The sequence below is a fragment of the Haliotis asinina genome, chromosome 8 (assembly GCF_037392515.1).
Source record: "Haliotis asinina isolate JCU_RB_2024 chromosome 8, JCU_Hal_asi_v2, whole genome shotgun sequence".
Classification (NCBI taxonomy): domain Eukaryota; kingdom Metazoa; phylum Mollusca; class Gastropoda; order Lepetellida; family Haliotidae; genus Haliotis; species Haliotis asinina.
In genome coordinates this window covers 29,904,353-29,920,898 of record NC_090287.1, presented here as the reverse complement: position 1 = coordinate 29,920,898, position 16,546 = coordinate 29,904,353, and the positions used below count along the sequence as shown (strand labels likewise).

The 16,546-nt window shown below is 38.7% G+C and overlaps 1 protein-coding gene across 1 annotated transcript in view; it reads left to right on the top strand.

Moving 5' to 3' along the window:
• Positions 1-39: 39 nt before the first annotated feature.
• Positions 40-16,546, top strand: part of LOC137293497 (poly(A) polymerase type 3-like) — a 38,356-nt gene continuing 21,849 nt past the window's right edge. Inside the window, exons 1-15 of the mRNA XM_067824071.1 lie at positions 40-213; positions 3,581-3,739; positions 4,059-4,125; positions 4,585-4,669; positions 5,427-5,536; positions 6,221-6,274; positions 6,496-6,607; positions 9,649-9,738; positions 10,088-10,226; positions 10,951-11,026; positions 11,763-11,883; positions 12,304-12,388; positions 12,502-12,555; positions 13,214-13,324; positions 13,633-13,736. Of these exons, the coding sequence (XP_067680172.1) occupies positions 3,582-3,739; positions 4,059-4,125; positions 4,585-4,669; positions 5,427-5,536; positions 6,221-6,274; positions 6,496-6,607; positions 9,649-9,738; positions 10,088-10,226; positions 10,951-11,026; positions 11,763-11,883; positions 12,304-12,388; positions 12,502-12,555; positions 13,214-13,324; positions 13,633-13,736 (1,366 nt within the window). The 5' untranslated portion in view covers positions 40-213; position 3,581. The remainder of the gene's footprint in view (positions 214-3,580; positions 3,740-4,058; positions 4,126-4,584; positions 4,670-5,426; positions 5,537-6,220; positions 6,275-6,495; positions 6,608-9,648; positions 9,739-10,087; positions 10,227-10,950; positions 11,027-11,762; positions 11,884-12,303; positions 12,389-12,501; positions 12,556-13,213; positions 13,325-13,632; positions 13,737-16,546) is intronic.

The window sequence follows — 16,546 nt, the reverse complement described above, 5'->3', positions numbered from 1 at the left end:
ATCCTAAGATTACAATTGTTTTTACGTATCATGTTTTTTAGAAATGGTGTAAGCGATTTCAACTTACGGAAACCGCGATGCAATGTGGGAAATAAAGATACCGCCATATTTGTTAGTCACATTGCTAAATAGACATTAATACACAAAATCACTTTCACCAAGTGTTTACTCTACGAATGGACAGTTGATACCGTGGTAAAGGAGGGCTATCAGGTAATAAATGGAACCAATAAAGTCAGAGAACACACATCTAATTTGACTTGAGTATCAGTTGCGTTTCGTAGTGAGTTCCCATTTTCGTTCTTGGAAAATTGTTGCCAAGTTTGATATGTGGATAGTTGAACAGTCGTTATTTTGTGGACGCGATATAAGGAAACGATTTGCTCCCCAACATCTCCTCTCCATTTTCTTCTCACATGCTGCAAGCAGACAATCGGCAAATGCTCGTGGACTTTCGTCACATTGTCGGAGCTGTCGGATTATGGTTTACTAACTTTACACACCCAGTGTCTCAAATCTAACGCCTCCTAAACAGTCCAAACATGTGTTGAAATATGAACCTTTGACATCCAGGGCATTCTATTGGGGAAAAACATTTTCTAGTTCTTGTGAGTGTTACCACCTTCATGCTTGATTTATGTGTGCAACTCCCAATAATTTGTTATGCTGTGGATGCTAGCACCGTTGGCACCGTTGCTTCAGCTGTATTTGTCTGAGTATGGGTATTAGGGCAGTGATGATGTACTGTGTTGCGATAGAATACATGTCATGATATTTTACCTACAATACGATGCAAATCACGATACACACACCTTGCAGGAAAGGCACAGTACAATATAATTTATTTCAAGGTATTTGTGTATAACAATAACACTACTTTAATAAACAAGCAAGTAGTACTATTATACTTGCATATATTTCTCTAGATAGGTACTTTCATGTGTTTAAAATAATGCTGTTTTGATGAAGTCATGTATCATCTTGTATGAATACACCAGTTGATGATACAATAGCTGTATCAAACTTGAGAGTATTTTGATGTATCAGTGACTCATCCCAGTCCTTATGGGGACACACTGGATGTAGCAGAGCATCGCTGATCAGTATGTCTCCTTATAACTCTTTCATACAGTGCATCTCAGACTTCTGAAATAAACATAGAAGCCTGTTATTTTAAATCAGACCACTCCATGTTTGATTTCAAGTAATTATCACCTGTAGCCAGAGTTAACATGGTTAAAGGGACACTCATGCAGAGCAATTAATGTTTCTCACCAACGGTCAAATTGAGAAACCAAGCTGCAAGTTGTCAGCACCCGCTCCCTCGACCGTGATGGTCTCTGGGATTGGGCTACTGTCCACATAAGCAGAATTTCTTCATCCTAAACAGTGAGAAGCATGGATGCCCATCACATGCTGTTATTTGAAAATATCCCAGATATTATTTGTCTGATTGTAACAAAATATCTCAACAGCGTAGGTTTTTTCTAATGCCAGGATGGTATAGTGACTGATCCTAGGTGATTCTATTTGTGTTCTTTTTTGCCTCGATATTTAACCATATTATGTAAAAATATCATGCCAATATGCAAATAGCAAGCCATTTGTTTGTTATAAGTCAGACAGATTGGAAAGCTTTATCTTTAGGTACTATTTAGGGTTGGCCCAACTTTTATAGCAAACATGTGGAAGTGTGGGTAGCTACGCCCCAGGTTTATTATCTGTGATAATGAAAACACTGATTTAATTTATTTGAATCCATAAACTAATAACAACAACTTGGCTATTGGTAGAAAAATCTGAACATTTTCTTAGGTGAAAACTGACTATACCTATTTACACAAGTACACAGCAAGTGCATATATGTATTTCTTAGGGAAGAACAAAGTTCTGTTGGTATCCTCAAAACAGTTTTGGTCCATGTGTGTTTTCAGGCTGCAGGCAATACAGCGATTACTTCTCCCTTGCTGTAACCCACATCATTTGTCATCATTCAGTTGGTCAGTTAATGAATTTATAGCAGGTATAATTAGCGGTAACACCAGTCAGATTATTTCACAAAGGTTCCCATTTGGCATTTCCCATTTGTGTGGAGTAAATGCTCAATATTATAAAATTAAGGTCTGATGTGGCAAATGTATGACATGTTTTGTAATATGTACATGGTAGTGATGCAAGAGAGTTTATCAGCTGAGTTACAAAAACAAACATTGATCAGAGGATTAACTTATGACACACTGGTTGATTAATTACTTTTATCTTCCACAGTGGATTTGTCAACAGTGGTCAAAAGACAGTATTGATATGTGTAGATTTAATAATTTATACCGACTACACCATGTTATAAAGTGAAAATGTGAAAACAACATCCTTCTTTCGAAGAACTGACTGCCAGTATGTTGATTGATTGATGGACTGATTGCTCATTATTGGCTAACTAAAGTACTGAAAAACTTGAAACGATGTCAGGGGTTCAAAATGTTTTTAAAAAGCCACTTTCCTCAGGGCAAGTGACTTGAAGAAAGTAAGTTGTCCTGACTAATTTTCCACTTACCCTGATTTCATTACATTATCAAGAGCAGTAAATAGCAAAGTGAGATAACTCTGGTTTATCATTATTGCGAAATTTATTAGCTTCATTTTGAGCAGACATGAAATGAAATCCAAGTTTATTTGCAGTTTGAAACCATAAGTGGAAACTATCTAGTAGCCCACGGACAAGTAAGCTATCGTTACTTGATTGCTCGAAATGGAAACTGACTTGTCCCAGGCGTCAGTTGATGGGACTTTTGAACCCCTGGATGTAGGACTTTTTGGCATATTAGACTGTTTAAAGACACATGACATAGATAAAGCAGGATTATTAACCAGCTGCAGATGAATGTCATATCATTCTTTTATGTGGATATTGATGGATACATTCCAGAACAAGGTAATAACTGTTGCTGTAACTTTAGTCTGTTTTAAACTTAATATTTGGATTTTGTTCTAATTTATTTGTTGTAGCATTCAGCAGAATCTGTATTACAGACAACGTAAACAAGGTCTTGCATAGGGCCTGTGTGAAAATTCACGTTGACAGTCCATAAAATGTTTAGATATTACAGTCATGATATAAATTCACTATAAGTATAAGCTTTGTAACTTTAATTTCAAAGTGCATGCAAACATGATATTAAATATTTAAGACAAAGCATAAGACATACATTGACTTGATTATTTTTCAGTTCTAACATTTTTTTTTTACCACTGACAGATGATTAAACTTCAAAGTATTTTGTTTGTTTTCGTAATAATGAAGTAAAATGACTTCATCTTTGTTGATCAGTCTATACTTCAACTATCAGTTCCACATACATATGGCGCAGCAGTGGTCACCATCCAGTCAAGTATTCTGGGATATCATCTGGGTACTCATGGGAGAAAAACAATAACAAAGGAAACAACCAGTCCATGGAAGTTGCTCTGCACTAGTGCCCCTTTAAGGCATCTCCAGACATATCATGTTTCTGTATTCTATAAATTAATACACTAAGCTGTGCAGAACCGTTACAAGTATTGTTGATAACTGGTGTTTCAGCATGGCCCAGGTCAGCAGTGGGCAGAATCCCTACCCTGGGGTCACCTCCCCAATTAGCCTGGCTGAACCAAAAGCTTTTGACCTAGAGCTTTCTTCCAAGTTGGAGGAAACTCTTCGGCCTTTTGGAGTCTTCGAGAGCGAAGAGGAACTGGCACATCGGTAGGAAAAATAATACTTTTCGTTGTCTTTTTGCAGCTAATATTTTTGATATGTTCAGACGTAAAACCTTGCTTGAGTTTTTCAGTCATTTCCTGATTTGGTAATATCCTTGAACAGCAGGAGATATATTTCTAATTAGAAAGTGCTTCATTTTATGTGTAATCATTTCAGCTGTGTGGAAGTCAGGAGCTTCATGTTTTCTGCAGTTCTATGAATAATTGTGTATTGAAATACATTTTATATGGAAATGCTGTTTGTTTGTATTACATTGGAAAGAATTATGATGTCAACTAAGTCTTCATACTTAATATACTTACAGCATGGAAGTTCTACTGAAAATCAATAACTTGGTTCGTGAATGGATCAAAGATGTCAGTAGGCAAAAGGTAAGATTTCTAGTTCAACAGATATAATGAGGTCTTGGTTACATATGTACATACCCCATGATAGCCACTGTTAGAGAAGCTTTCAAACCACAGAATGCCAGCTTAGTTTGGCAAGGAAGGAAACTTATTGCTTACAGTCAGTTACCTCCCTTGCTTCAGGAAGATGTATGCAGAGAGGTTTTTTTTTTTTATAGAACTGGAGGATACGATGGAATAATATTTGCTGATTTGTATCAATTTATGAGGATAGATAAGATGATGAAAAATACCCATACCAAATGTCGATTTGATGTCTTCATGCACAGTAACTTAATTGCTTAAGATTATCTACTTGTTTGATCAGAAAGATTGTTATGTATGATAATAGTAGCATGTTATTGTGATATTGTTGAAGTGTTGCATTTATTAATGATGACAGTGATTAACTGAGATGAACCCAATATTTATTTTATTTTCCAGAATAATATTCCCGAAAATAAAATTGACACTTTTGGCGGAAAAGTGTTTACATTTGGATCTTACAGATTAGGGGTTCACACAAAAGGTAATCCTTTTAACATAGTTACAAGAACCCAAATACTTGCATGCATCAACTTTTGTGTAGAAAACTATAGATGAGCTGCAATTGGTGTATTTTTGTTGTTATTTTACGTGAGTAGAGTGAGTGTTTAAACGGGAGGTTTGGCATCTCACTGGGCTAACACCTTATAACCACCAGTAAATGCGGTAATCTTGATTGTGATGATACTTACCTTTTCACCTCAATATATTTTATTGTATGTAATACAGTGATATTAACATACATTTGGAAATTTTCAGTGTCCTACTTCAATTTTTATAGAGATTAGAAGCAGATTTTAGGCCAGATGCAAGCTTCTGAGGTTTAGATAAACCTCTGCAGTAATGGTTCTTGTTTGAGACTTAATAAGACACCATTGTCTTAAAGATAACCATTGTTATCCAAACATGTTTCTGTAAGTAATCTAAACCAGATGCTTTATTTTGGCTTTTTAGAAGATGCTATGTGATGAACATATAGATTTTTCTGGGTTACTGTACTTATATCTTCATGTTTTATTCTGGAACAACGTTTAGGGGCTTGTTCTAGCCCTGTTGTTCCCTGATGATGGGGCTAGAACAAGCCCCGAAACATTGTGTCCAGAATTAAACAAGAAGATGCAACTAAGATAAATCTCTATGTTCATAACCTAAAGCAGTGGAATAAGAAATTGGTCACCTTTGATGGACCACATGTTCAGCTGAGTGTAACTGATGATTATGATGATGGTCTTGTTGTGCAGGTGCTGATATAGACACACTGTGTGTGGCCCCCAGACATGTGGAGAGATCAGACTTCTTTGCCTCGTTCTTTGAGCTGGTGAAACAGCAGGCTGAGGTCAAGGATCTAAGGGTGAGAAGAATTGGCTTTGATAATGCATAAATTTGCAACAGATTGGCTGCTATTAACCTTTTCTAAACAGTCACTTATATTGACTGCTTAGTCAAGATTGATGATTTGATTGCCTGCATGCCATTGTTGCATGATTGCATTGAATATTGCACATTGTATCAACCAGTAGCTGTCTTATCCATGTTCAAGTAAACCTGACTTCCAATCCCGTTAGTCACTTGTTGTAAGAGGTAACTACATGTACATCGATTGGGATGCAAGACTCATGGACCTGGTGGATGCATGCCGTCATGACCCAGTCGCATAGAATAATATTCATTTATGTCTTTTAATGGTTTGACTAGTATAGACTTTGTTATTTACGTACTTTTGTTGTATTGCTGGAATGTTGCCAAGTGAAGCATTATAAACAAACAACAAAAACTATTCTGCAGGAACCAGTTACAGAATATCAGAAGTCTGCATTTTAAAATGTATCATTTTATCACCATCACGTTTCAAATACATTTGGTTTTAGTGTGATATGTATACTATTAAAAGGCATCATGATGCATGCGTTCTCATAAATCTTTTGTCAGTATATGTAATACAAGCAGCTAGCCTTCTAAGTATCTGAATGTATGGTTTCACAAGTTTTTCAAGTTTAACCAAATTTGATACTAACAAGCAAGACATTCCTTGCAGGCTGTTGAGGAAGCCTTTGTTCCTGTAATCAAAATGACCTTCGATGGGATTGAGGTAAGTGTTGCATCAACATAATCAGTCTGAAGCCATAATGTTGGACTTTCAGCATGCAATAATATATTCAGGAAATAGGTCATTATTCACATATGGGATAATTTTAGTCTCCATTCTTCAGTTTCTTTCCTTCAATTGTCACGCACCGTATAACAGTAGCAGTTAATCATTAAAATCAGGATGTTTCATTTCTCTGCTTACACTTGTTATATCTGTTTCAGTTGGACATGTTGTTTGCCCGCCTTGCCCTCCCAACAATTCCAGAGGACATTGATCTTAGGGAAGAGAACTTGTTGAAGAATCTGGATGAGAAGAGTGTCCGTAGTCTCAATGGTATGTCAGATGATGTTCTAATGTGAAAGATAACATAGTTAAATATGCTATGGCTCTTAGGTGTATTGGTATGGTGGGGTGCCTAGTGTTTGCATGCCAAACATGCCAACCACTCTGATTATGGAGGAGTGACTCCCAATTTCAAATACAAAATCCACAACCTGATTTGTCTATAGAAAAACTAAGATTTTTTTAAAAAAACAAATATGTTTTTAAATTTTGAATGTTTGAAAGAATTTTAGTTAATAGCCATTTAAACATGTTCCTTTGAGTTAAGTGTGATCTAGTAATTATGCCTAGTAATTGCATATATCCAGGCCAGATCTAAAGATTTTCACAGGGAAGGCCCTCCCAGACCCGATCCTGTTAAAAGGGGCTTAAGCCCCTCTAATGCTCACCCCCAACTCGCACCTTCAGGACATGGGAAAGGCATGACTCTGCTTTCATTTGATCTCACGGTTGGCATCTCTGCGTCAAAGACCCACGTTCATTTCTCCAAATGGTTATGGTGTGTTGACACCCTCAGTGATATCGCTGGAATATTGCAAACAATGGCATGAACTAAATAGGGTTTTTGTTATTCAGTTCAGTCAATCAAAAATTCATGTGACCCCTTAGTTTTGATTTTCGATAACCATTATCACTATTTCTGTTCAATATTTGAGTGCTCTTCTGTGTTCAAACACCATATTGAATTTGTTTGAAAAAGGTCAGTTACATTCCTGATTTACTAGTCATAGCTTTGAAAACATTTTCAGTGTGATATGGTTTGTTTCGTAAATTTAGGGAGTTAGATTAATTCTAATGTTCTTACTTTTCCGAAGAATCAAATTGAGAGTCCAGCATTGAAAATGGATTTGAATTGAGATGTAGGTGAGTCGTTGCAGCCCTGAAACTAAACTCAGTGACTCACTTCAAGGTGTATCTGGAGAAACTTGTCCTATCTCATGGTATGCACTTTTATTTTTGTCATGATTCGATGTAAATGACATGCAATGATATAGAAACCTTTTTCTCTTGGCCTCTTTTGCCCATCTGGCCAAGCACTCGTATGTTATCCTCATTATAAGACAGCTTTCCAGTTGTTATTCAAAGCATGCAGCATGCACCACTAGCTACCCACGTGACTATCTCCGAATTATCATTCTCTTTTCTTGTCGCACATGAACGTGTTTTGCTTAGCTCAACATTTTTATTCCCTGCAACGTCTCTTGCAGGGAGTATTAAAATGCACTCTGTGTGTCTGTGTGTCTGTCCATCCGTCGACCCGTGAAGGTCCCAGGGTAGAAAAGGCCTTCAGCAAGCCATGCTTGCCATAAAAGGTGACTATGCTTGTCGTAAGAGGCGACTAACATGATCGGGTGGTCATGCTCGCTGACGTGGTTGACACTTGTCATCGGTTCCCAATTGTCTGCCTCCATCACCGCCGCCATATAGCTAGAATATTACTGAATGCGGCGTAAAACTAAACTTACCCACTCACTGTCCATCCATCTGTGTACATTTGTCTTTTCTGGAGCAGAACTTCAAAATTGTTCACTATTTCTAAACGAATAGACACGTAGATGGATCTGGTACTGGTGCCTTTAGGTAGTTTTGGATTTTTAAAGAAAATATATTTCTATGTTTCCTTGGCAACAATTTTGAGTCAATTTGGTGGTAGTGCTTTTCCAGAGGAGAACTGCAAAATCTGTGATTATTTCTTCCTTAAACTTGACATTTAGTCATTTGGTCTAGTGGTGTTCTGGTTTCTTTTGTTAGTTTTGGAATTCAGAGTAAAGTATTTTTTGTGTTTCCATGGCTACACGGTTGACTTTGAATTTGGTGAGTGTGCTCCTTTCCGGGGAAGAACTTTACAACTGTTCAGTACAGTGCACCCTGTCTAATTCAAACTTCCTTTTGAACGACTAAAAAGTCCAAATGAGACAGCGGTCCGAGTTGCACAGGAATTTCCTATAAACAAGGTTTATGTCAGGACCATTAGCTCAGCCCAGTACATTCAGCAATCAGAGAAAGACATAGTCCGAGTTGGACAGAAAGCACTGTATTTCTAAACCATACTTGGCACATAGATAGAATTGGTGGTGTACTGGCACTTTTTGGTAGTTTTGGAATTCTGAATAAACTATATTTCTGCATTTCCATGGCAACAAGTTTGACTTTGACTGAATTTGATGGTAGTGCTCTATTCTGGAGCAAAACTGTAAAACCTTTCAATATTTCTGCACCAGACGTGGCTCATAGATTGGTCTGGTGGTGTACAGGTGCCTTTTGCTATTTTTGCAATTCTGAATTCTCGACTTTACTTTAAGAAGGTACCTTGTAAGTCGTGTTGAAGTGGCATCCGCTTTCTCTGATATGCGCCCTCCTTTGGACTTTGCGTCTGAACACCGTATAGCTCAGGAACACCCATCTCCATGGGAGGTCTTGTGCTTAGTAAGCCAAGGAGTTTGGGAGAACTTATCTCAGGCGTAGGTGTTGAGCTAGTTATAACAGGCCTCCCTTGTGCATCACTATCAATGGTAATTTTCAGTCTACACCGTGCTACTCTTCCCAGTGTCAAGACCTAGGGTATCTGCATCCTGTTGTCTGGATAAGTGCGATAGGAAAGTTTAAAATTTTGAAAATTTTAATGTAATTTGTACGTTTATATACTTATCCTTTCATGTGCAATGGATTCCCTCCCATTTCCCCCATTACGCAGATTCTCCAAAATTGATCGTACACAGCGGCTCAAAGAATGAGAATGATGATTTGGAGAAAGTCACATGGGTAGCTAGTGGTGGATACCGCATAATTTGCATGACAACTAGGCAGCTGTCTCATAATGAGGGTAGCATGGAGTGCTCGGGTGGATGGGCAGGAAGGACCAAGGGAAAAAAGTTCACATTATTCCACTCAGTGTTGAATGAAGAGAGTAAAGTGCATACCTTGAGATAGGATAAGTATATAAAAACCCAATTTAAGTTGCAATGTTGAATTTCCTGTGTAGAACAGTAGACAACTTTGCAGTGTTAACATGGTCCATACATTTGCTTCAGGTTGCAGAGTCACTGATGAGATCTTGTATCTTGTGTCAAACAAGGAAAACTTCAGAATGACACTTCGTGCAATTAAACTTTGGGCAAAAAGTAAGTTCTGTTTTTATGCATCATTAGGCAGAAAAATGTTGACTTTCAGTTGACTCATACAAACTGTTTCAGGACGCTAGGTAGTCTCATGATTTTTAAGCATAGGTCAGGCATTAAGATATATCTATGTGAGGAGTGCAGTATTAAATATCATCGAGCATTTTCTTTTGATTTAAAAAACTGATCCCTTTTTGGCTGAAACCGACAAAATATTCACTGATTGCTTGCACTATTATCAACAGCGTAGAAATAAATGATAAACCTGTGACAGTTTTGTTATACATTTATTCAGTCTTATCCCTGAGTTAATACTTTTAATGCCAAATGGTGGTTGGTTCTGTTATTGCAGAGAAGGGTATTTACTCCAATGTCCTTGGTTATCTGGGTGGAGTGTCATGGGCCATGCTGGTAGCCCGGGTGTGTCAACTTTATCCCAAGGCAGCACCTGCTACTCTTGTACATAAGTTTTTCCTTGTGTTCTCCAAATGGTATGTGTGCATGTTTCTGCATCGCTAATATCTACATCTCCTGGGTTAATTGTACATTGGACTCTAATTCTATTAATTTTAAGCAGCATTTTACCACTAGTAAGGATCAACCTAATGTTGAAAAGGAACTATATTCAAAACTCAAAGAATATGTTTTTAAAGTGAGTTCAATTTTATAGTGTTCTGCGGGGTTGCATGTATTCTTGCAATAATTTGTTGATTGGTGTATAATATGGGAACAAGGCGATTATTGAGTGCATCCACTTTCCACGTATATGTCCTGACTTTCACTGCCTACTGAAGTTAAATTCACTATAAGCACCTTGCATAGGCTGAAAAATGTATGATATGGGATGTTGCTGCAGCTGCAATACTATGCACATGATAAATCTGAGAAAGATTTCGTGCGATACATATTGTATATGACTAATGGTACTTGTGAATTGTGATTCTGCATGGGAAACTGCATGTTTGGCTTAAATATTTATACAAACTCATGCAATGCCCCATAAACTTTGAAAATGACCCCCATGCATTTATGCTGAGGGATCCCATCCCCATTTTGCCAGTGTCTTGACAGAACACAGTTGGAGTAATGTCCATTTTGCCTTTTATCATTTTAACATGGCTTAATCAATCCTATATCGATTTATTAGTGTTGTGAGTGAAGTAAGGATTTGTTTCATCATCATGGCATTACATGATGTCTGTCTTACTTTTCCAGGGACTGGCCAAATCCTGTTCTTCTGAAGCCTCTTGATACAGAAAACAAACTGGGTTTTCCAATTTGGGATCCTCGAGTATGTTAACCTTAGTTTGTAATATGAAAAACTGAAGTATTTAAGGAGGTAGGAGAATGAGTGTGACAAAGAAATTTGTTTCATGTAACACATAGAATCAGTCAGATAATGTATTTTAGAAGTGACTTGGAGCTCTGAATAGAGAATTAAGTTAATGATTTGAATTTTGGGCTGGTGTGCATTGATACAGCTAGAATAAAGCCAAAGCATATAACTCTCACTGTTTGAGTGTTGTTTAAGAAAATGCTATCTCTGGCTTGTCTGACCGAAGTATGAATATTTACTGGTCCCGGTTGTGTTTGTTGGTTTGTTTGTTATTAAACGTCACACATTCCAGCTGTATTGTCGCTATTTGTATATAATTTGGTCAGACAATCCAGTGTTCAGTAGCATGACTATCAGTCTATGCAACTGGGATATGTTGACATGTGTCAATCCAAGTCTGTGAGTCTGACCACCCTTATCATGTGGGTGGTGGGGTAGCCTAAGGGTTAAAGTGATGACTCAGGCTTTATTCCCGTCATGGGTTCAGTGTGGCAAGCCCATTTCTGCTTTACCTTTCGTCATATTGCTGAAATATTTCTAAAGACAGCTTGGAACTATACTTGCTCATCCTTATACGTGATGGAGCTAGATTACTGCTTACCAAGTTGTGAAATAACAAATAAGGAGAGCTTATAATGTGAAATAGAAATGATGTGACACCCTTGTTTGAGCCTCACCTGTTGTTGTGCAGGTGAACCCCTCTGACCGGTTTCATCTGTTTCCCATCATCACCCCAGCCTACCCCCAGCAGAATTCCACATACAACGTGACAAACTCCACACGAGCCATCATGAATGATGAGTTCCATGAAGGTAGGTATCCTAAGACATGCCTAATTTATACTCTTCAATCAAGATATCCTGAGGATCAACTCACCATTAAGAAGTGTTTTGCAATAAGCCAATGAAAATAAGCTAAAAATGAAAATCATAGGACCTTTTCCCCCATTTTGAAAGTTATGGTTCAGGGGGTTACTAGATTTAAAAAAACCAAACAAACCTATGTGTGTAAATCTCATATTGCTTAATTTTGAACATACATGTTTGAACAGAAGCAATAATGGTGACTTGTCTGTGGTTATGTGGTAAGAAGTAAGTATTTTATGTCCATTTCCTTGTTGTATTATGTGACTGCTAAGGTACTGTGGCTCCAAAATATAACTGTTGCCAAGGAAAGTGATGGTATGCTTACACCACTTGAAGTACATGAAGTACCTCTGTTCACTGTTCCAGGTCTTGCAGTTGTGACAAAGATCTATGAAGGAAAGGCAGACTGGTCAGAGCTGTTCACTCCCTCAAACTTCTTCCAGAAATATAAGTAGGTGCTATTATTTTGTCATCCACATTTTGTAATTATGTGATGGATGTTTCTGGTTTGTTATGCCCTTATGTGGTTGTGTAGAAGTGACATGCTTCATGTTTCTGTTGCAGACACTACATTGTACTAGTTGCAAGGGCAGAAGAAGAGGAACACTATCTAGAATGGTAAGTTCCCCCCCCCAGCAGTCCGTAGATTGTGTGGTGATGTCGATATGGCATCAGTTTAAGTAAGTGGAACGAACCTGCTTCCAGTCCTACATTAATTAATAAGTGAGTGAGTTTAGTGTCTTGCCACACTCTGCAATATTCCAGTGGGGGCAGTCTGTAAATACTTTGGGCCAGACAATCCAGTGATCAACAGCATGAACATCGATCAATTCAGCTGGGATACAATGAAGTCAGCAACCCTGACCAGTCGATCCCGTTAGTCGCCTCTTACCACAAACATGGGTTACTGAAGATCACTTCTAACCCGGGCCTCGATTTTTTAAGTTCTCTTAGCGCTAGGATAGTCAAAGTGCCAAACATTAACATTAGCTTACAACTATCTTAGCATTAAGAGAGCTTAAAAAATCTAGGTCCTGGATCTTCACGATTCCTTAGATAATAAACCTGATTCACCAGACAATATGCAGATTGTAGTTTGATGGCTGTGACCTTGGTCTCACAGTTGAAATATCTAGTAGTTACTCTTATTTTCAGTAGAATGTTTATTTGGCCATGATGACGGAAATGATTGTTACATGAAACAGTATTCCTTCACTTTAGAATAAGTGTTATGTTTGTTAGTTTGGAAATGTATATCTGAATGTGTTTCTTCCAGGCATGGCTATGTTGAGTCAAAGATCCGTTTGCTTGTCGGGAACCTGGAAAGAAACCCTTTCATCAAGCTTGCTCATATCATGCCAGAGTCATTTGGCCCACTCAATGAAACGTGAGTTACTTGACATGCAGCAGCAAAATACTAAGGAATCTTAGACAATATATTCATTATATCCTTTTTTACATCTGACTTGAAATGTCAGCATATATGGTTTTCCTGCCCTGACTTTAAGTTGTGGATTGTTTAACCTTGAGACAACACAATGATATCTATGATATTAGATGAACCATGGGAGATTATTATCTCTCAGTTGCCTCAGACAGTTGTGCCTTGATAGAGTTGTCTCCCCCTCAGTGTATTTACCAGCCAGACTATTGTTGTTGATTGAAAGATGATGAAATTGCTTGTGCCTGTTACAGAGAAGGAATGTTTATGTGCAAGTGGTTCATTGGTCTGGTATTCAACAACACGCCATCAGCCAATATTGACCTCACATTCGATATACAGTCTTTCTCTGATGTTGGTGAGTATGTCTGGATGTCTAGGCACAAATCAGTCACATCTTGGGATGTCATCAATAGTTGCATGATTTTACATTTATCAAACTTCAGAACTGCTAAGTGTCAGGTTTTATGGTTAGTGCCTGGTGAAAAGAATGGGTTGTTTAATAACTGGACAAGTCAGACTAACAGATGTTAAAAGATGGCAGGTTCATTTTATCCTGCCTGACACTCAAAAAAAGAGGGATGAATAATTACAAGTAGTATAGGGAATGATAGTCCGAAAACACTTTTCAAAAACCCCTCTAAAAAGCCTCATTTACTAAATGAGGCTTTGGTGGGACTATTAGCTCTTGTTATTATTGCCCCTACTACAAAGCCACGCCATCACGTTTACCGTGACTTGGCAGGCGGTAACACTGTGCCGTACGGTACGATCAATAATTCTTCTCTTACAAAACCCCTACCCGGCCCATCCCTCAAGTAGTATAAGTTGGGTTCGTCGGCTTTCATATCCACTTTATCTATGTTGTAAGTTTTGACTGACCATATAGGATCGGTGGCTCGCTTACGGCTATGTTATGTTTATATCGATGAAACAGTTTAACGTGAACCGCCTACGATCTCTTTGGTGTTCATAATAAAGGCTTGCTGGGCTTTTTGTATTCCCTGTGCTATGTACTTTTTTTTCTCATCCTCGCTGATAGCAGACTTACGAGACTTGGATCGAATATCTTGTTTCATTCCGTTATATTTTTTGAGTTCAGAGAGGATTGAACTAAACTCCTCTTCTGAGATCTTACTGTCAGAGAGTGCCGTGGAAATTCGCTCACACACTGTGTTCAGCTTTGCTTCGGCCAGAACCCTGATCTCGTCGTGTTTCAATGCCTTACGATTAAGTCTGCGTGATACTAACTTAAGAGCCAACCCTACCAACCCTGTCACCCCAGCCGTTATTTCAATACCTAGCACTATAGGTGCAGCCACGATGGTGGTTAACAATCCAACGCCTGCCGCCCCTAGTCCCATGCTGGTTGCCATAAGGGTAGTGTCAGCCCCATCCACGATATTGAAAGCTCTATTGTATTTTTTACATAATGCTTTCCGCGTGTCACGGTCTTGTTCTAGTTGACGTTTTACATCACATAACTGCCTCAAGCGGAACCCATCTACGGTTTCCAACGTCTTCGCTACTTCCTCTACGACTGGGTACAGACCCATCCTATAATATATATTTTGAAAGATATTTTAATTGGGGTTCAGTTAAAAATCTATCAATGTATTTGAAGCCTATAAGTTCTATACTAGTATTCAGGGCAATAGGTGAGAGGCTAATAAAATATCCTATTCTAATAAAAACCCCACTGGGGCTTATTAAGTGGTTTATAGGACCCGTGGTATCCTGTTGTATAACAATACGACAATAATCGGTTGTGTAATCCCAGCGTATTGACACCCCGGGTAAAATTTGGTGTACTATTGAGGGGTCTCCATCGAATGAATCCGTAAAGAAGACTTCTATGATGAGTGTGAAAGGGGGGGTTATTATTTCAGGATTACTAAATGTTAATTTATTTTCGAAGAAAGTTGATAACCCTTTTTTGTCGTAACCAGCAGGTTGTCTGTGTGCTAATCCCCTCTCCGGAATGAAATCCCCGGCCCAGATACCGTTGTTCCTAATCTTAGTGATCCAATTATTTTCGTCTATTGTGATATAAGGTGAGGTGGGTGTTAAGTTGATCAGCCATTTAGGTTTTGTAAAATCTGGTAACGGCACCGGTCTGTACACGTTGTCTTTGAAGTGTAGGATGTATAATTCATCTTCCTCACCAGGCTGATCGAATCCCTCCGTATCTCCCAGGTCGTTAAGTGTAGTGTTGGGATGATGACTGGTCATTATTATACTATTATGATATAATTTCCAACTGGTTTTCTGATAATAATTCAGGGGTTAACTTTATACCCATGAAGTGTATGTTGTCAGGCAGGAAGATATTGATTAGTGATATCTTATTTTCCACGATCACGTTGACCCCCTGCAGACTGGTCTTGGAGTCGACACCCACCCGCACGTAAACGTTGCAAACTTGATACTGGTGTCGTTTCACCCACCCGAGTTTGATCCCCTTCACGATCTCGACATCATTCACCGATGGTTCCCCTAGGTAGACTTTGATGAACAGTGTTGAGTTTGCTGGTAGACTCTCTAGTATCTTGACCACGCCTTCGAATTCAGACACCAACTGCAATTTCACGTTTTGTATGGCTGGTTTACTCGATAGCATGTGGGCTGCTATAGTGTTGACTGGGCTGACGACTATACTACGTCTCTGAGTTGGGACGTAAGCCACGAGCAGGGTTCCATTGTTCACGACTTTGTTTAGGTGGTTGTCTTTGTTATCCGTGAACACGTAAGGGGAGACGAGTCTAATATTGAGAAACCATTTGTTATCGGGTAACAACACCCACTTGTCATCTTCGGTGAAGACGAGCATATATGGTTTGTTTTTGACGACGGTAGTGCTCTCAACATCATCTAAGTCGAACAGTTTACCTCCGAATGATGGGTATATTCTCCAGTTGTCATCACCGGTGTTGACGAGGGCGTACTTAGTGTTGGCTGTTGCTCCTGTGGTATCTATCATATCACTTAGGGCTCCACCGGAGGAGACTTCAACGCGTTTGTAAATGTTGTTTTTCAGTTGCAAGGCGTACGTTTTACCATCTACTCCGGGAGCGTCGAAACCGCGTGTGTCTCCGAGGTCGGAGATCCCGATATTGACGCATTTTTTCACTCCGGGCCCTTGTGCGCTGGTCATGTTACGTGAAGCGT